The sequence below is a fragment of the Schistocerca serialis genome, chromosome 8 (genome assembly GCF_023864345.2).
Source record: "Schistocerca serialis cubense isolate TAMUIC-IGC-003099 chromosome 8, iqSchSeri2.2, whole genome shotgun sequence".
NCBI lineage: Eukaryota > Metazoa > Arthropoda > Insecta > Orthoptera > Acrididae > Schistocerca > Schistocerca serialis.
Window position 1 is genome coordinate 215,141,077 of NC_064645.1, and position 21,358 is coordinate 215,162,434.

Consider the following 21,358-nt stretch of genomic DNA (forward strand, 5'->3'; position numbering starts at 1 on the left):
TGGCGGAGGGGCCCCCGTCCCAGGGAGTGGAGGGGGTGGCGGAGGGGCCCCCGTCCCAGGGAGTGGAGGGGGTGGCGGAGGGGCCCCCGTCCCAGGGAGTGGAGGGGGTGGCGGAGGGGCCCCCGTCCCAGGGAGTGGAGGGGGTGGCGGAGGGGCCCCCGTCCCAGGGAGTGGAGGGGGTGGCGGAGGGGCCCCCGTCCCAGGGAGTGGAGGGGGTGGCGGAGGGGCCCCCGTCCCAGGGAGTGGAGGGGGTGGCGGAGGGGCCCCCGTCCCAGGGAGTGGAGGGGGTGGCGGAGGGGCCCCCGTCCCAGGGAGTGGAGGGGGTGGCGGAGGGGCCCCCGTCCCAGGGAGTGGAGGGGGTGGCGGAGGGGCCCCCGTCCCAGGGAGTGGAGGGGGTGGCGGAGGGGCCCCCGTCCCAGGGAGTGGAGGGGGTGGCGGAGGGGCCCCCGTCCCAGGGAGTGGAGGGGGTGGCGGAGGGGCCCCCGTCCCAGGGAGTGGAGGGGGTGGCGGAGGGGCCCCCGTCCCAGGGAGTGGAGGGGGTGGAGGGGGTGGCGGAGGGGCCCCCGTCCCAGGGTGTGGAGGGGGTGGCAGAAGGGAGCCTCCTATTCCGAGGGGGAGGGGGGGTGGAGGAGGCGGAGGGTGTGGTGGTAGTGGTGGTGGTGGTGCTCCAATCCCAGGGGGCAGCGGTGGAGGCAGTGATGGTACTGGACCTTCCATTCCAGTGGGTGGAAGGGACTGCAAAAGTCGTAGAGCTGGGCACTGGGGATGACTGTCAGAACAAGTAGTTATAAGTTGATCATAAGAAACTTGTATTCTCACAGATACTGGACTCTGCACTGATTTGGGTACATACTTTTTGGGAGATGCTCTCTCAGTTGCTCCAACTTCAGGGGAAAAATCTGAACTTTGATGTTGGACGCCAACTGCTCTTGATATTTCCTTATTTTCATATGGAATTCGCTCACTTGACATTTTCATAGCATAGTCTTCGAGAGGCAGCATAACTGAGATACACTGCTCCCTCACCTGTATCAAGTCTTTAGTATCTGTTGCTTTTTCACATGTTATGATCACTTTCTTTATGCCAATTTCATGTTTCTCTGGTAGTTCTTCAACAATTGCAGGCAAAGCTCTCATTACAACCATGTTATCAGATTTAGTTTTAATTTTATTCTGGTTCTTCTCAGAGAAAAATTTGGAAGATACTACTCCTGTTGGACAGTCAAAACCAGATCTTGTTTTGGCTGTCAGTGACTGAAATGACGAAAAACATTTGTTAATTTAACTGGATAAAAATTAGGATTATTATTATTCTTATTCTTATTCTTATTATTATTATTATTATTATTATTATTATTATTATTATTATCATTTAAAGCAAGTTTGTGCTTTGCCATAGTAAATATCCTAATAATTTAAGATAGCTACACGCGCGCGTACTGCTGACAAAGTAGGCGATGGTAGGAGGATGTATGGGACAGGTCTTGCATGTAGGTCTACCTCATGGCTCATACCCCTGTAATAGACCTAGATGCAAGATCTGTCCCTTACATCCTCCTACCACCACATACTCCAGTCCGGTTACTAACATTACCTATCACATCAAAAGTAGGGCTACCTGTGAAACCAGTCATGTGATCAACAAGCTAAGCTGCTCCCACTGTGCTGCATTCTATGTAGGCATGACAACCAACAAGCTGTCTGCTTGAACGGCCACTGACAAATTGTAGCCAAAAAACAAGTGGACCACTCTGTCGCTGAACACACTGCCAAACATTATACCCCTCATATCAATGACTGCTTCACAGCCTGTGCCATATGGATCCTTCCCACCAATACCAGCTTTTCTGGATTGCGCAGGTGGGAACTTTCCCTGCAGTACATCCTATGAGGTGCATTCAAGTTCTAAGGCCTCCGATTTTTTTTCTAATTAACTACTCACTCGAAATCGATGAAACTGGCGTTACTTCTCGACGTAATCGCCCTGCAGACATACACATTTTTCACAACGCTGACGCCATGATTCCATGGCAGCGGCAAAGGCTTCTTTAGGAGTCTGTTTTGATCACTGGAAAATCACTGAGGCAAAAGCAGCACGGCTGGTGAATGTGCGGCCACGGAGAGTGCCTTTCATTGTTGGAAAAAGCCAAAAGTCACTAGGAGCCAGGTCAGGTGAGTAGGGAGCATGAGGAATCACTTCAAAGTTGTTATCACGAAGAAACTGTTGCGTAACGTTAGCTCGATGTGCGGGTGCGTTGTCTTGGTGAAACAGCACACGCGCAGCCCCTCCCGGACATTTTTGTTGCAGTGCAGTAAGGAATTTGTTCTTCAAAACATTTTTGTAGGCTGCAGCTGTTACCGTAGTGCCCTTTGGAATGCAATGGGTCAGGATTATGCCCTCGCTGTCCCAGAACATGGACACCATCATTTTTTTGGTGGCGGTGAATTTGTGTGCTTCCATTGAGCTGACTGGCTCTTTGTTTCTGGATTGAAAAATGGCATCCATGTCTCATCCATTGTCACAACCGACGAAAAGAAAGTCCAATTCATGCTGTCGTTGCGAGTCAACATTGCTTGGCAACATGCCACACGGGCAGCCATGTGGTCGTCCATCAGCATTCGTGGCACCCACCTGGATGACACTTTTCGCATTTTCAGGTCATCATGCAGGATTGTGCACAGAACCCACAGAAATGCCAACTATGGAGGCGATCTGTTCAACAGTCATTCGGTGATACCCCAAAACAATTCCCTCCACTTTCTTGATCATGTCGTCAGACCAGCTTGTGCAAGCCCGAGGTTGTTTCGGTTTGTTGTCACATCATGTTCTGCCTTCATTAAACTGTCGCAGCCACGAACGCACTTTCAACACATCCATAACTCCATCACCACATGTCTCCTTCAACTATCGATGAATTTCAATTGGTTTCACACCACGCAAATTCAGAAAATGAATGATTGCACGCTGTTCAAGTAAGGAAAACGTCGCCATTTTAAGTATTTAAAACAGTTCTCATTCTCGCCGCTGGCGGTAAAATTCCATCTGCCGTACGGTGCTGCCATCTCTGGGACATATTGACAATGAACGCAGCCTCATTTGAAAACAATGCGCATGTTTCTATCTCTTTCCAGTCCAGAGAAAAAAAATCGGAGGCCTTAGAACTTGAATGCACCTCGTACGTTCCCGTAACCCTCCTGGCCTCAACCTTTGTTAGTCACTGTCCTCACCCATCCAGTCCCCTCCCTGTTCCCATTCCAGCACTACACAGCGGTCATTTCACCACCACACTCGGTCTTTTAATTTCTTTTATTCCTCTCCTTTCCGCTACTTAACCCCTCCCCCTCCGCACCTTCTCTCCATCTAAACTGCAACACTTCACTGTCCACCACTCCCACCATACTACCCCTCCCCCTTCCAGGCTCCTCCTTACCCCCTCCCAGTCACCACTCCCATCATGCACTGATGCTGCTGCTCGCAGTGTAGTTTCAGCTCTCTGAGACTGCAGATGTGTGTGCATGTTGCGCTTGCATGAGAGTGAGTGAGTGAGTGAGTGAGTGAGTGAGTGCATCTGTGTGTCTGTGTCTACTGCTGACAAGGGCCTTAATGGCCAAAAGCTATGATTGTGTGAATCTTTTTATTGTGCCTATCGCAGCTCAGCATCTCCGTTATATGGAGGATATGAAGTCACAGACATTTCTGCATTACATCCTTCATAATACCATTTCTCATAAAATTGTAAAAAAAGTTTGATTATAAAGTCATTCTCTGTTGTTACATACTCAGAATACAAATACAACATAAAACTTCACTAGGCAGGAATGTGATATGTTTTTATGGGGCATATATTTGTGTATGGTTGAAATATTTTTGATTTTTCATGAAATGCTTAGTATTATACAGACAATAAATCCCTAATCAAAGAAAGCTAAAAACTAGAAGTTTAAAACTAAGTAAATGTATTTAACTTCACAAATGAAATACTTGAAGCTTTCCAAGGGTGAGAATGTTTACATTCTCATATTATCATTATTAAATTGCACTTCATGGATTCATATAACCCTCGAAATTTGACTAGCACTAATAGGAAGGTATGTGTTATATTTCAATCACTTTCTATCAAGAGAAAAGCAAGTGGAGACGTAAGTAAGTTTTTGTCTAAAGTAAATCTAGTACTTGATATGATATCCACTCCAAAGAGCTACATTCTCATATTTGGAGACCTAAATATAGATTAACTGAATCCGGATCCTACCTGGGAATCATTAATAAGTGTCACCCAAAGTTTCAATTTAGGGCCAAGGGTTAACAGTGCAACAAAAATAACAAACCATTCAAAGACAACTATTGATCACGTTTTAACAGATTTAGATAAAGAAAACTGTAGTGTAGATGTTGTTGAGCTAGGATTATCTGACCATGCTGGTCAAATTACAGATATAAAAATGACTACAAAAATAAGAAAATACAAGTACATATGCGAAATTTTTCCAAACCAAAAAGGCAGGAGTTCTCTAAACAAATATCAGATGAAACATGGGAAACAGTATACTCAGAGGTAGATGTAAATGATAAAGTCTCGAACTTCATGACACTATTCAAACTAAAATTTGAAGAGATATTTCTTAAAAGTGTTATGTCCACTCTCAACAGCTGAACAAAATAAATGGGTGGCGAAAGGCATCAAAAAATCATCTCAAAGACTGAAGTACCTCAGCTCTATCAGACACAGTCAAACAAATCCATCTTTCTCGCTCTTCTATGAAAGGTATAGGAAAACATACAGGAAAGTGTTGTGTGTTGCTAAGAGGGCTTACAACTCCAGATTGGTTCCGAGTGCTGAAAAGAAAGCAGTCTGGAAGATTGTAAAACAGGAAACCGGCAACAGAAAGATGAACGTGTCAAACATAAAAATAAAAAAGAAGGGATTCTACTAAAAGATTCAAAATACTTGGCAAACTATATAAATAATTATTTCAGCAGTATAGGTACAAAATTACAGCAAAAATTGCAAAAAGTCTCTCAGATTACAAAGCTAAACAAAAGTGTACCAAATTCAGTGGTATTACTGCCCACAACAAAGGAAGAAGTCTACAAAAGTAATTTGCAAACTGAAATATAAAAATTCAGCTGGTTGAGATGAAGTTCTAATTTTTCTAATTAAAGACTGTACAGAGAGCCTGTTATCACCATCAGTTACTATTATAAACCAATCATTCAAGCACAGTTACTTTCCTGTCTACTTAAAATATGCTTAAGTACTGCTTCTCTTCAAAAAAAGACACACAGGAAATATAGAAAATTATAGGCCACTCTCACTGCTCTAGAAACTATTGTGAAAGATAGACTTATGAGCTACTTAAATAAGCACAATCTCTTAGCTAAGGACCAGTTTGGATTTTGAACAGAGAAAGGCACAGAAGCTGCAACATCATATCTCACTAAATATATCCTAGAAGCACTCGATAAAGGAAACTATACAACAAGTATATTTCTCAATCTAACCAAAGCTTTTGACACAGTGGATCACAAAACACTGTTGGTTAACCTAGATGAACTGGGAATAAGGGGGTTGTAAAAAGAATTGTTCCAATCATATCTAGAAAATAGAATACAGATGACTGAAATAACACATTTATCATGTAATTGCAACTGTATTGAAAAACATGTTTCTGACCCCAAACATATAAATATAGGTGTACCACAGAGTAATGTTCTAGGTCCAGTACTATTTCTAATTTATATTAATGATTTCCCACAAAGTATAAAGCATGGGCATACAATATTGTTTGCAAACGACTATTGTACTAATCAGTGACACATCCCATGTAGATCTAAGAGAGAAAGCTGAAGAAACACTAAAAAGTGTATATGAGTGGGCAGCTAACAACAAAGTCACGCTTAATATTAAGAAAACAAGTGCTATGAACTTTTACATAACCAAAAACCATATTATAATAACCTGAAGTTAGGTAATGAAACCATACAATGGGTGGAAAGCACAAAATTTCTTGGCATGCAAGTTGATAGCTGAAGTGGGAAGACCATGCGAAAATACACACGTGTGTGTGTGCGCGCGAGTGTATACCTGTCCTTTTTTCCCCCTAAGGTAAGTCTTTCCACTCCCAGGATTGGAATGACTCCTTACCCTCTCCCTTAAAACCCACATCCTTTCGTCTTTCCCTCTCCTTCCCTCTTTCCTGATGAAGCAACCGTTTTTTGCGAAAGCTTGAATTTTGTGTGTATGTTTGTGTGTCTAAGTCTCATCATCTTTGTTTTTAGATATATTTTTCCCACGTGGAATGTTTCCCTCTATTATATTCATACCATTAATTACACTGTATGTTACACTATGATCTTTCCTTCTTATCCTGTCTGGTAAGTCTCCTCTGGCCCAGGGTTCTGAGTGATTTTTTCAAACTCCACCCCTCCACCTAAACCTCTCCAGTACATTTTTCAAGCCTCTTCCTTCCCTTCAACCCTTCTGCTGGAAGGAGGAGCCACTAGCTGTGAAAGCTTGCATAGCAAAAAAACCTTTCTTGTGAATGTTCTCCTACTGCCACTTGGTGAATAGATTTTTTATCTATCCATCACGTACCATAGTTTAGGAGCATGATATGAAACCTAAGTTTCGAAAAAGAAAAGTTTTATGGAAGACTGACAGGAAAAGGAGACGGTAATTTGGATGCTTAGGGGAACTACAAATGTGTGCTGCATAACTGGTGAACAGCTGTGCACGTCTGATCTGCAATGGAGGGACACCAGCCTCCTCCAGTACGATGGTCAGCAGACTCATTCTAAAAGCTCCTGTCACTAGTCGAACCCCACAGTGGTGCACAGGGTTGAGTAAATGCAATGCTGAAGGTGCTGACGAACCATAAACCACACTTGCATAGTCAATTCGGGATTGGACATGTGCTCTGTAGAGCTGCAGCAGCATAGAGCGATCTGCACCCCAATTGGTGTTGCTCAGGCAACGGAGGGCATTGAGATGCTGCCAAAACTTCCATTTAAGGTGAAGAAGATGCAGAATCCAAGTAAACTTGCATCAAAAACCAGACCTAAGAATTGATAGGTCTCCACTACAGTGAGTGGATTGCCATTAAGTGCTGGTTCCGGATGAACGGTACGACGCCGACAGAAATGCATGACACACATCTTCATGGAGGAAAACTGGAAGCCATGAGCTAGAGGCCATGACTGCACCTTGTGGATGGCCCCCTGTAGGAAACGCTCAGCAAGACCAGTACTGGAGCAACTGAACGAAATGCATTAGTCGTCTGCATAGAGAGAAGGTGACATGGAGGGTCTGACAGCTGCTGCTAGACCATTAATGGCCACTAAAAATAGAAATACACTCAATACAGAACCCTGTGGGACTCCATTCTCCTTGATATGGATGGAACTATGGGAGGCACCAACTGCCTTCACTTCTGCTTAAGCTGAGAAAATGAGGGAGCCAAGACAATCGAGCGTCAAAACAAGTTCTAGGAATCGATATGTCTCCACTACAGTGGGTGCTGATGACCTTGCTGTTTAGCACTCTCCACCATAAATCATCATCCACTACAGTGAGTGGATCGTCGTTAAGGTAAAGTGCTGGTTCCAGATGAATGGTACAATGCTGATGCAAGACTTAGTGGCTGAAAACTGGAAGCCGTGGGCTAGAGCCCGTGATTGCACCATGTGAATGGCTCCCTGTACACGAAGCTCAGCAAGACCAGTACTGGAGCACCCGAATGAAATGTAGAAGTTGTCTGCATGGAGAGAAGGTGAGACAGAGGGCCCGTCAGCTGCTGCTAGACCATTAACGGCCACTAAAAATAGGGAGACATTTGATAAAGGGCCCTGCAGGACTCCATGCTCCTGGATATGGATGTAACTATGGGAGGCACCAACTTGGATACAGAAAGTACGGAGTGACAGGTAGTTTTGGATAAAAATTGGAAGTGGACCCCTGAGACCCCACTGATACAATGTGGCAAGTATATGATATCACCAGGCCGTGTCGTATGCCTTATGTAAGTCAAAAAAGATGGCAATCAGGTGTTGGTGTCTGGAAAAGGCTGTTCGGATGGCAGACTCTATGGACACAATATTATCAGTGGTAGAGCGACCCTGGTGAAAGCTGCCCAGACCTGGAGCCATTAGGCAACGTGACTCCAGGGCCCAACCCAACCACCGACATGCCATACGTTCCAGCAGCTTACAAAGAACGTTGGTGAGGCTGATGGGCCCATAGCTATCCACATCAAGTGGGTTTTTACCATGTTTGAGCACTGGAATGTCACCAGAATGATGGTGCTCTCCCACCATTGTGATGGAAAGACACCACCCCACCAGATTCAGTTGAAGATGACGAGGAGATGTCACTTGTAATCAGATGAGAGATGTTTAATCATCTGGCTGTGGATCCGATCAGGCACAGTTGCTGTGTCAGGGCAACGTGCAAGGGTACTGAGGAACTCCCACTCTGTAAATGGGGAATTATAGGATTCAATGCATCATGTAGTGAATGAGAGGACATTCCCTTCCACCTGCTGTTTGAGTGTGCGAAAGGCTGGGGGTAATTCTCTGATGCAGAGGGTCAAGCAAAGTGCTCGGCAATCGCATTTGCATCAGTAGATAACACACCATTTATGGTAACACCGGGAACACCTGTTGGGGTCTGGTACCTGAAAAGACGTTTGATCTTTGCCCAGACTTGGGAAGGTGACATAAGGCGCCCAATGGTCAAGATGCATCTCTCCCAACACTCCTGCTTCCATCATTTGATAAGGTAGCAAACATGGGCACAGAGCCTTTTATAGGCTGGGAGTGGTTTATGCCACTGTAGAGTTCGTTGGCACTCCTTAATTGCTTCAGCGATTTCTGGTGACCACTAAGGAACTGCCTTACTCCTCGGGCACCCTAATGAGTGAGGGATCGTGTTTTCTGCCGCTGAAGCAATTGTTGTAGGCACCTGCTCAACCATCACATCGATGTTACCATATGGGAGAGATTCAACAGTGACAGCAGAAGTGAATGTTTCCCAGTCTGCCTTGTTTAAAGTCCATCTGGGCAGATGTCCATGGGCCTGATGCTGGGCCAATGACAGGAAGATGGGGAAGTGGTCACTACCCCACAGTGCAGGTCATCATGTGCTCTCCAGTGGACAGATGAGAGAAGTCCTGATCTGCAAATTGATAAATCAATGGCTGAGTAGCTACCATGAGCCACACTGAAATGTGTGGTAGCCCCAGTATTTATGAGGCAGAGGTCAAACTGTGATAGTAAAGCTTCGACATCTCTGCCTCAGCCAGTACGCATGGTACCACCCCACAAGGGGATTTGGGCATTAAAATCTCCCAAAAGCAGGGAGGGTTTAGGGAGTTGATCAATCAGTGCAGCTAATACATTCAGGGGTACTGTACCATCTGGAGGAAGATACACATTGCAGACAGTTATTTCCTACGTTGTCCTTGTTCTGACAGCCACAGCTTCAAGAGGGGTTTGAAGGGGCACATGTTCATTACAAACTGGGTTTACGACATAAACACAAACTTCACCTGACACTCAATTATAATCACTACGGTTCCTGTAATATCCCTTACGCTGTGGAGGGCAGGGGTCCGCATTGCCAGGAACCAGGTTTCCTGGAGGGCAATGCAGATAGCAGGTGTAAGGCTTAAAATTTGCTGTAGCTCAGCCAGGTGATGGAAAAAACCACTGCAATTTCATTGGAGGATGACATCATGAGAATGGGAAGGCACGGAACATTCCATGAGGTAGTTTACACCTCAGAGTCACCTGCTGCCACTGACTTATTGCCTGAGCAGTCTATATCCATTGTGTCAGGGTCTGGTGAATTTAGGTCCTCAGCGGACACCAAAATCTCCACCCCATCTTCAGACGCAGTGCTTGCAGGTAGCATTGGTGTGGGTGCCATTGCTATTTCCTTGGTCTTAGGGGTTTTCTTTTTGGATTTCTCTCACTGCTCCTTTAGTTTCTCTGGCTGGGAGGACTTCACTCGCTCAGTCTCCGGGACTGAGGATGAGTGTGAAGCCCTATGATCAGCTGCTTTTGGGCTCTTCAGCCACTGGCAGGTGTTGTCTCTCTCACTAGCAGAAGCCTGGGAAGAGCGTGACCAAAGGGGCCCCTTCCTGGTGAGAGAAGCTGAAGAAGCTTCTCCAGCTTAGAAGTGTGGACGGACGTCCCCGATGGTTGGGGGGGGGGGGGGGGGGGAGTGTTTGAGGGTTTCTCCCAAAGTAGGTAGTGCAGTAGCAACGGGGAGGGGGAAATGCCCCCCCACCATCAAGGGGGCAGGTATAGTCTTCTGGCTCTGAGAGGTGACTGGGTTTGTGGGTTTGTTGGAGCTGATGGTGCCTGAACTGTTTTAGTGGTGGCATAAGATGTCATACGTACAGGATGCAAGTGTTCAGATTTCCTGTTAGCCTCAGTGTAGGTCAGTCGGTCCAGGGGCTTTTACTCCATGGTCTTCCTTTCTTTCTGGAGAATACTGTAGTCTGGTGAGCAAGGTGAATGGTGCTGTCCACAGCTGACACACAGATAGGAGGTGAGGCATACGGAGTATTGGGATGTGATGGGAGTCCAAAATCTTGGCAAGTGACACTGGAAGTACAGCAGGAAGACATATGGCTGAATTTCCAGCAGTTAAAGCACTACATTGGGGGAGGGATATAGGGCTCTACATCACAGCATTAGACCATCACCTTGACCTTCTTGGGCAATGTATCACCCTCAAAGGTCAAGATGAAGGTACCAGTGGCAACCTGATTATCCCTCTGACCCCAGTGGACATGCTGGACGAAATGTACACCTCGCCGCTCAAAATTGGCATGCAGCTCATTGTCTGACTGCAAAAGAAGGTCCCTTTTAAATATGATACGCTGGACTATATTTAAGCTCTTACGGGGTGTGATGGTTACAGAAACATCCCCCAGCTTGTCACAAGTGAGTAACTCCTGTGATTGGCAGAGTATGCTGTTCTGATCAAGACTGACCCAGATCTCATTTTGACAAGCCCTCCATCTCCCCAAACTTGTCCTCTAAATGCTCAACAAATAACTGAGGCTTCATTGTCATGAAAGGTTGCCCAGCAGGTCTCTAACATACAAGGTACCGGGGCTAATAAGATCCGCTGCCATCCTTAGCCTGATGTTCCTCCCAAGGTGTGGCTAGGGAGGGGAAGGATTCGGGGTCGTACTTCTGTGCATTGAATCACTTAGAGACTGTTGGTGTTTCAGCACCAGCAGAAGATGATGGACTACACTTACCACATGTCATCCGCCCTGATGCCACCCACTCCAACCAGGAGCCCTCTCTCGGGCCCCACCCAGCCCCAGAAAAGGCTACCTGGCAGGATGGCTATTGTTGGGAGTCCCAATGCCCCAGTGGGATGGGCATCTATCTCTTGGCATACGTGGGGGGTTAATGGCGCAGGCATCAGCAGAGTGATCCCTGTGTGGTCAGGGGGCTACAACCAACAGGGTACATGGCGGCCCCACCACAACAGACTGGCTACCGTGCTGGATAAGTCCATGGCCATCAACGACACAGAAAGTGACACTGCACAGTGCATGGCAGAAAAAGCACCCAGGAAGGTGTCCTCGCCCAAGAGATGGAGAATGGGTGGGACTGCATTGCGATGACGAGAAAGTGGGCTAAAGATCTCAATGCACGATGGACATTATGCACCATGTAAGGTGCCCTTCCCCAATTGGTTCGCTCTTTGGGAAAATTTTGAAGAATGGAGGTCAAACCCTACAGGATACCATCACATAAAGGCTGAAACATGTGAAACTCCTTTTAGTCACCTCTTACGACAGGCAGGAATACCTCGGGCCTATTCTAACCCCCAGACCTGCAGAGGGGAGGGGGGGGGGGGCTTTTGATAATTTTGATTGGAATACTCTCTCTCAAATTCTAAAGATGACAGGAGTAAAATACAGGGCGTAAAGGCTATTTACAATTTGTATGGAAACCAAATGGCAATTAGAAGCATCAAGGGGCACGAAAGGGAAGCAGTGGTTGAGAAGGGAGTGAGACGGTGTTGTAGCCTATCCCTAATGTTATTCAATTTGTAGATTGAGCAAGCAGTAAAGGAAACAAAAGAAAAATTTGGCATAGCAATTAAAGTCCAGGGAGAAAAAATAAAGATATTGAGATTTGCCAATGACATTGAAATTCTATCAGAAACAGCGAAGGACTTGGAAGAGCAGTTTAACAGAATGGACAATGTCTTGAAAGTAGGATGTAAGATGTCAACAAAAGCAAAATGAGAATAATTTAATGTAGTCAAATTAAATCAGGTTACGGTGAGGGAATTAGATTAGGAAATGAAACACTTAACATAGTGAGTTAGATTTGGTGTTTGGGAAGCAAAATAAGTGATGATGGTTGAAATAAGGAGGATATAAAATGTAGACTGACAATGGCAAGAAAAGCATTTCTACAGAAGAGAAATTTTTTATCATCGAGTATAGGTTTAAGTGTTAGGAAGTCCTTTCTGAAAGTATTTGTATGGAGCATAGTCATGTATGGAAGTCAAACATGGACAATGAACAGTTTAAACAAGAAGAGAATAGATGCTTTTTAAATGTGGTGTAACTAATGACAAGGTACTGAACAGAACTGAGAGAAGAGGAATTTGTTGCATAACTTGGCTAGAAGAATGGATAGATTGGTAGGACACATTCTGAGGCATTAAGGGATCATCAATTTGGTACTGGAGGGAAGTGTGGAGGGTAAAAATCAAAGTGAGAGAAAGAGATGAATACAGTAAGCAGATTCAGAAGGACATAGATTCCAGTAATTAATCGGAGATGATCAATCATGAAAAGGATAGAGTAGCATCGAGAGTTGCATCAAACCTCTCATTTGACTGAAGACCACATCAGCAGCGTATCAGATTCCCGATATTTTTAAAAATGTCAACAGTCTTAATCTCGACCAAACAATGTCACATTGTAACCACAATCTAATCTGAATCTGGAAGTAGGGATGTCAGTGAAATAAAACATTTAGCACTGGAAACATGTTTTTTATGAACACCACTGTTCAGACAACAGAACTGTCTCCTTGGCCAAATGTGCTATTTTTACAGACACTGAATATTCAAGAATACAACCTAGCATAATAAATTTTGAGAACCTTCTAGAAATGATAAATACTAAGTATATTGCTGGAATTACCAATTTTGTTGGTGCACCACTTCATAGTTTGCATGTGAAGTTTGTGCTTGTTCCCCACTAGAGGCCACCTGGCCTGCTAATATGACAGCAATTATGTGCACAGCCAGCCAGCTGTGACCCCTGCTGGAACTAATTAATACATAGGCAGCAGCACAAGGCTCTGCTGGCCACTTGTGTATTGCTAATTGTATTGTACCTTGTTTTCCATGTGCGTGTACTGTTCGAGCAATAAATTACAGTATTCAGGGTTAGAACATGTTTTGGCAGTAAGTACAGTATTTGACTCCACATGTTCCACTTCAGTCCTTAGTCCTTTGAGTTTAATTTCCATGGATCCAGTGCTTAAATCTCTTATTGAGCAGCAGCAGCAGCAGCAGCAGCAGCAGCAGCAGGTCCTGACTTGCTATTTCCAGTTTAATGACACATTGACACTACCTGCAGCCCCACCAAGAACATATCCGCCACCATTCCTTGTGTACCACAATGCAGCAGAAGACTATGATGCTTACAAAAAATGTCTGTGGAAACATTTCCAGGCATTTTGGGTAACAGATGTAAATTTGTGCAAGACCCTTTTTTATAGTGGATTTCACTTTGCGGGTATCAGTTGTTTCAGCTTTCCCCCTTAGAAGAACCTTCAAGTCCTTTCAGTCAGACATGAGGACTACTTTCTACCTATCACTGTAAACGTACACAAACTTGCTTGTGTGGAGCTTTACCACTGCCAAAAGTAGCCAAAACAATTATAAAGAGAATGAGCAGCAGAACTACCTGGACTTAGCCATCATCGTAATTTTGTGACAAATCTTCATAAGAAATCCTATGTCAATCAAATGGTTCATGATGCAGTCTTGCTCCTGACAGCAAAGTTGAAGAGTGAGCTCTACAGTGTGAAAATCCTATGTTTATGGAAACATTGAATGTCACTCAGTCATCTGAAGTTTCGTGAGCTGCAGGTAGTCAGAAGCCTGGTACAAAGTTCCAGAAGTCAGTTCCTCTCACCCTCCCAGCCTTCAGTCTGTCTGCAAGAGAGTTTAGACACTATTGTACAAGCCAGAAGTAGTCTCAGTGTTGTATAGGTAATCATCCTTTGTGGCAACAACAGTCTACATCATAACAGTAACAGCCTCATGCACCACTGCCTTCATGCCCACACTGCTTCATTCAGCATGAACAGACCATGTGTCCCAAGCACTGGGCAATGTGTAATAGGTGTTATAAGAAAGGACATATTGCTTCTGTATGTAACTCCTTTCCTTAAACAATGAAGTGTTCATATTGAACAAATCATTAGGGATACAGGTGCAACAGCAACATTGGTGAATTGTCAGACTTTGGGTCCTCTCACTATGACTCCAGCATCATAGAAGTTAGTGAGCTATAACAACAGATTCCCATTCTTTGACACTTTTCTGCACCTGTGACATAAAAGGCTGAGGTTCACTTGGTAACATTCCTAGTTCTGTGCAATACTTACGATGAAAAGCTGTTTGGTTTGGAAGCTTTTAAACTGTTTTGATTCTCCATTGATGATGAAGTGCATTTGGTTTCTGGCCAAGTTTCATATCAACAGTTAGATTTTCTCAGTGCAGAATTTTCCTCTCTCTTTTCTCCAGGACTGGGTAGTGCAACAGAATTTCAGGCTCATATTATGATGAAAATGCCTGCCTGACCCCATTTTTTCCAGTCTTCCTGGTACCCGTAACATTACGAGATCAAGTTAAGTCAGAATTAGACTATCTTCAACCCTTAAGTGTTATACGAGCCATTTCTTCCAATGAATGGTCAATACCACTGGTGATAGTAAAAAAATACCTTCCAATAAATTACAATTCTGCAGTGATTTTAAAAATCTATTAATGCACAGTCAATCACTGACACCGATCCTTTGCTGTTAGCAGAATTATGGGAGGGAGGGGGTAGTCATTGTTTTTCAAAGATTGACTTGGCAGAGGCATATTTGCAGCTGCTGTTTGACAAGGAATCTAAATGCCTTCTAGTTATCAATACCCCATTTGGGATTTATCAATAACAGTGTTTGCCTTTTGGTGTGATAAGCCCATCAGGCACTTTTCAGTGCCTTTTAGAGTAGCTTATTGCATCAGCTCCAGGCTGCATTAACTATGTAGATGACATAGGAGTGTCTGGTGCCTCTACAGAGGAACATTTGCTGGCCCATCATACTCTATTTTCTGTTTTACAGTCTGCAGGGTTCAAGTGCAATTTGGACATGGCACAGTTTTTTCAACCATTCATTATTATTTGGGTTTTGATGTGTCACTTGCTGGCTTTAAACCTTTGCGCCAGTATACTGATGCTATTGATGCATTGCCACACTTCATATCCATAACAGAATTACAGGCATTTTAAAATTGTATACTACCACAAATGCATACCAGATGCTGATACTGTGGCAAAACTGCTCCATACATTATTATGTATTGATGTTCCTTTCAACTGGCTGCTGGCTTGTGATCAGGCATTCAAACTGTCGAAATCTAAACTGCAGTTAGCCCCTTGTTTGGTCACTTCTCAGCTAGGTAAGCAACCCATGTTAGCAACAGTTGCACCTCAGTTAGGCCTTGGTGCAATCCTTGCTCAGAAGTATGTGGACATTTCTGAACACCCTACTGCATACGCCTCTAAATCCTTAAATTAAATGCAACAGCATTATTCTCAAGTAGAGAAAGAGGCTTTGGTGATTGTGTATGCTCTAAAATAAAATCACATTTTTCTATATGGGCCTAAGTTTCACCTGATCACAGACCACAAACCACTCATGTCTCTTTTTCCCCTTCGGCATCACTTATAGTGGTGGGCTCTTTTCCTGTCAAAAAACAATTATGAGACATATTTTTTACCTACAGTGCAACATGCAAATGCTGATCCCTTATTGCATTTGCAGATTGGTCCAGACCCAGAGTTTGGTAAAGAGGAATTACTTTGTTTTCATTTAGACGTAGAAGCTCAAAATAATGTTGATAGTTTTCCTGATACTAGCACTAAAATTATAGCTGCAGTAGCTCCAGATCACTCTTTAGGTAATTATGTTTCTTTTGTGCAACATGTCTGGCTGGACAAACCTCTGGGCTGTGCTTCTGATCCTTTGAGAAATTATTTTGCATTACAATTTTGTTTGGAACAGAGTGCTGTTAGCTACAGAGCACACTGCTCCGTGGGTTGTAGTCCTGTCAGCTGTTCAGTGTAAAGTTATGCCTTTATTACATGTGGAGCATTTGGGTGCAGCACATACAAAAGCATTAGCATGCAGACATGTTTTTTGACCAGGCATTGATCAAGAAATAGCATAAGTTGTTGCAGCCTACCCACAGTGTGCCTTCTATAAGGCAGCTCCTCATGCTCCTTTGTCACCGTGGCTGGATTCACAGCAGCCATGGGAACAAATTCATGTAGATTTTTTGGGACTTTTTTGAATTCCTGCTGGCTTGTTTTAATTGATACCTATTCTAAATTTCCGTATGTGGTGCACTGTCTGTCTACTTCTGTGGCGGCCACAATTTTTGCTTTGTCTTCCTATATGTTAGTAACCACCAACAGCCACCAATTCATATCTCATGAATTTGAAGTTTTTTTTTTTTTTGGTTTTTTTTTTTTTTACAAACAATGGTGTTTGCCACATCATGGCTCCTCCTCTCCTTCCTCAACTGAACTGGGAAGCTGAAGGTCTAGTACAAACATTTCAGACTCAGATGACAAGATAAATTTTAGATATGTCATTGGAAGTAGCTCTGGATCAATTTGTCAGTTCTTATAATTTCACCTCTGGTGGCAATAAGGGTCCAGCAGAGTAGTTGCACAGTTGTCAGTCTCAGACTCTGCTCCATCTGCTTCAGCTGATGCCAGGCCATCCACTAGCACTGGTTCCACACTATTCCCAGCCTGGCACAGTTGTTTGTGCTTGCAAGTTTGGCTGTTGACCGAAAATGATGCCATCGATAATCAATAGTACTCATGGCAGACACCTCTCTGTTGTCCATGTGGCTGAGGGAAGGGGTTCACAACACATTGACCACCTACAACCTCACATGGATGGCTGCACACTGGGTGCACCTCCGCCACTATCATGTCCTTCGTCTGCCCGCCAGTCTCTTACCTCATACTTCATGCCCCTGCCTTCTCAACCAATGCTGTCAACATTTTCACAACTGTATCCTCTACTGTGGATGCCCCCTTCAGCCATCACAAGCCATGGCAGGATCCTGGCTCCTGTAGTGTCACATCCGACATCTCCAATGTTGTCACCACCACCACCACCACCACCACCACCACCACCACCACCACCACCACAGCCAGTGCCACCTGTTCCACGATCTTCACCGCAACCTCCTTCTGTGGGGTTGGACTCTGACATGAAAGTGGACACTGCACCAGTGTTGCCTGTCCTACCAAATTGCCTGCACTCCCACCACTTCTGACCCTATGCACCAGTGGCAGCATGTCGCATGACTCAACAACCTACATTGACCACTGAAGAAATGTACATGAGAATAGTGCTCACTTCATAGTTTATGGGTAAAATTTGTCCTTGATTTGGTCACAAGAGGCCAACCAGCCTGCTAATACAACAGCACTTGTGTTCTCAGCCTGCTGGCTGCACCTCTGTTAAAACTAATGATATGTAGGCCTGAGCAGAAGGCTCTACCAGCCACTTGTGTATTGCTAATTGTATTGTATCTTGTCTTCCATATGTGTGTACTGTTAGAGCAATGAATTACAGTGTTCTTCGGTTAGAATGTATATTCTGGTGATTGAATTTGCACTGGTGATCCGCAGACCACCAGGCAGTGGTACTAACTACTAAAGCACAATGCATGCAGCACAGCTTGTGGCATTATTATTAAAAATTGTCAGAATAAATATTTGCCTGTGACTGAACAAAGACATTACAAATGCTATATGACAATATGCTCAACATTTATATGATTGTCTTTTACATTAATCTTAAGCTGCCCTTACATTTTTATAAAAACGATATTTACTCAAATTACAGAAGAATGCTGAAGATACGGTGGGTAGATCACGTAACTAATGAGGAGGTATTGAATAGGATTGGGGAGAAGAGAAATTTGTGGCACAACTTGACTAGAAGAAGAGATCGGTTGGTAGGACACGTTTTGAGGCATCAAGGGATCACAAATTTAGCATTGGAGGGCAGTGTGGAGGGTAAAAATCGTAGAGGGAGACCAACAGATCAATACACTAAGCAGATTCAGAGGGATGTTGGTTGCAGTAGGTACTGGGAGATGATGAAGCTTGCACAGGATAGAGTAGCATGGAGTGCTGCATCAAACCAGTCTCAGGACTGAAGACCACAACAACAACGACATACTCAAATGGCACGTATGCTTACCAAGACTGGTTAACATAATTTAAATGAAAACAGCAAACTTGCCACCATATAATTCAATGGCCATTGAGTAGTCATCATCATCCACTCTGATGACACTTTGCATTTTAGTGTATGGTAAGTCTCTTCTTCTGTGGATAACAACTGCAACCTACATCTATTTGAACCTGCTTACTGTATTTGTCCCTTGGTCTCCCTCTACAATATTTACCTCACACTTTCCTTCATTAGCAAACCGACAATTGCTCGACAAGATACAGCCAGCATACATTCATCAATTATTCAATATACTCATTGAACTTTCAACATTCTTCTGTGTCATCAGTTTTGAAAAGTTTCTAGGCTCATCTTGTTAATACCAATCATCATCCACATTGCAACACTAAAAATAAATACATTCAAAAAAGACTTCCTAATACTTCAATTTACAGCTGACATTTACATACATCTCTTTTTCAAGAAAATCTTCTTTACTGTTGCTCATCTCCATTTTATGCAACTGTCAGTTATTTTACACCCCAAACAACACAACATGCCCAGCATTTCAATGTCTTACTTCCTTACTCTATTCCCTCAACATCTGCCGATTTCACTTGACAGGACTTCATTACTCTTTATTTACTTTATCTTCACACTGTGATCTTTTCCAGACACTGTCCATTGATTCAAACGATCATCTGAAATAATGTACTACCTCTGATGGTACAGTGCCATCAACAAAACTTACACTTTTAATTTCTTCTGGATGACATTTATTTATAGCCAGTATTGACACTTGTGTTCCTATATTTCTTCAGAACTACAACTTATCATCTTTCAGTCATCTTCTATCAGCCAGTCTGTTCTTCTGAAGATAATTTATGTTAACATTTTACAACCATGACTTATCAAACTAATTTTTTAGTAATACATTTGTCAGCAGCTGCTTGCTTTGGTATTTGGATTATTACATCTTTCTTGAAGTATGAGGGTATTTCACCATCCTCACTTCCCATGTACTGCTAGAACAGTTTTGTCCTGTTCATTTCTCCAAAGCAACTGATTCAGAACCAGGGTGTTACTATCAATTCTGGGGACAACAGTGCCAATTATAGGATTCATTGAAATTTCATGATCACAGCTGGGCTTCTCATACCTCTCTGACAGCTGGTGAAATGATTTCTAGCTGTCATTTCCTTAAATGTAACAGTCCTACTGGCTCCATAGCCAAATGTTTAGCTTCACTACTTTCAGTGTGGAAAGACCCAGATTCAATTCCCAGTACCTCAGTCTTTTTTGAGCCCTTGTGAGGACATATAAGGAGCTGCTTGAATAAAGAAGCAGAGGCATTATCAGGGTTCATCTGCTAGCAATAATGGCTTGAGGGATTGGTGACATGCTGATCATGTGTCCCACAATCATAGATCACTCCTCTTACTGCCTTATTGCTTTTTTATTTGCTTCCACTGACACAGTGCACAGCAGACTGTAGTTAGTATTCACATAATTTGATCCTCAGTGAGATGATATGAGCTTGGTGGGCAATCCACTAGCCATTTTGTTACTTGTATATCCCTACCCTCATAACACATTTAGAAAGCAGTTACCTGTGACTGTATGCTGCTGAGAGAACACTAAAATCAGGAAAACCACCACATGGATGTTTAGATTTAGGGAAACAGTATGTTGCAGCTGAGGAATTTTAGAAGAGTGGACTAACTGATCAGGAAAGTGTGAACAGCACATGTCACAATGCTTAACTTTGATGTAGGGTACACTCTAAATGTGCAGCAGAATAGACCACAGCAAGTCTTAATGTAGTATGTAGTCTGCAGCAGCTGCAATCAATGATCTGTCAGCACCCTCCACTTCAGGACCACTCCTGCACTGACCACCACCTGCCTTGCATCACCCATACCTTGGACACATCTATCACACAGTCAGCTCCAGGCAGCTGTATTAAAACCTCTGGCCCACAAAAGTATGTCACTGGCATTGCTGGACTACTTTACAATGTCTGCTGCATTACAGTAGCTGCAGCAAGATCAACGGTGTCCTTCTAATGCAGTCATTATTGGTACAGCTGGGCTGTCCCACGCCAGACAACGGCTTACTTGTGACACAGCCCACCTCTGCCACTGCCTCTATGAAACTGCCTGCTGAACCATCTGCCACCATCTCACAGTCCGAGGCAAGAATGTATGACCAGGATGGCAATGCAGCTATGTGCCAGCCGCCATCTCTCTCAGCCACTAATCCCAAGTTTGATTCTGGAAAACACTTTCACCTGCCACATCTTTGCAACACTTGGCTCCAACATAAGAAGTCTTCACTGTCTACCACTAGCTGCCAGCCACAAGGCTGTGACTGACTTTGTCAACTCAATGCCTGGCATTGCAGCAATGCTGAGTAAGCATGTCACCTCTGGGCAACATGTGTGCACTACGGGTGATCTGCACCACCTATGTCACACTAACACAGGAATATTACTGGACAATGCCAGGTTGCACCCTTGATGACAGCTTGCTAAAATATTTGTTCAAGCCCAAGAGAATAATAAAGAATTGTTCATTCACACTCACATCTGCAGCCTGTTTCCCTCGCTTTCCATTGATACTACGCTTCTAGTCACTCATCTGTCACATCATGTGAAACCATGAGTTCATATGATGTGTGCTGTGGGTCAAATGCCTCCTGACATACATGAAGGCTTCTTCCACCACCCATTAGTTATTAATACAGCCTCAACCATTACAGTTACAAACGTGGAAATAAATGGCAGAGAAATGAGCCTACTAGGTGGTTTCTGACAGAATTCAA

General features: G+C 43.9%; 1 protein-coding gene across 1 annotated transcript in view; it reads right to left on the bottom strand.

Moving 5' to 3' along the window:
- LOC126416932 (formin-2-like) overlaps positions 1-21,358 on the bottom strand; it is a 277,023-nt gene that overhangs the window by 179,542 nt on the left and 76,123 nt on the right. The window contains 3 exon segments of the mRNA XM_050084812.1: positions 1-634; positions 854-1,254; positions 17,438-17,629. Of these exon segments, the coding sequence (XP_049940769.1) occupies positions 1-634; positions 854-1,254; positions 17,438-17,629 (1,227 nt within the window).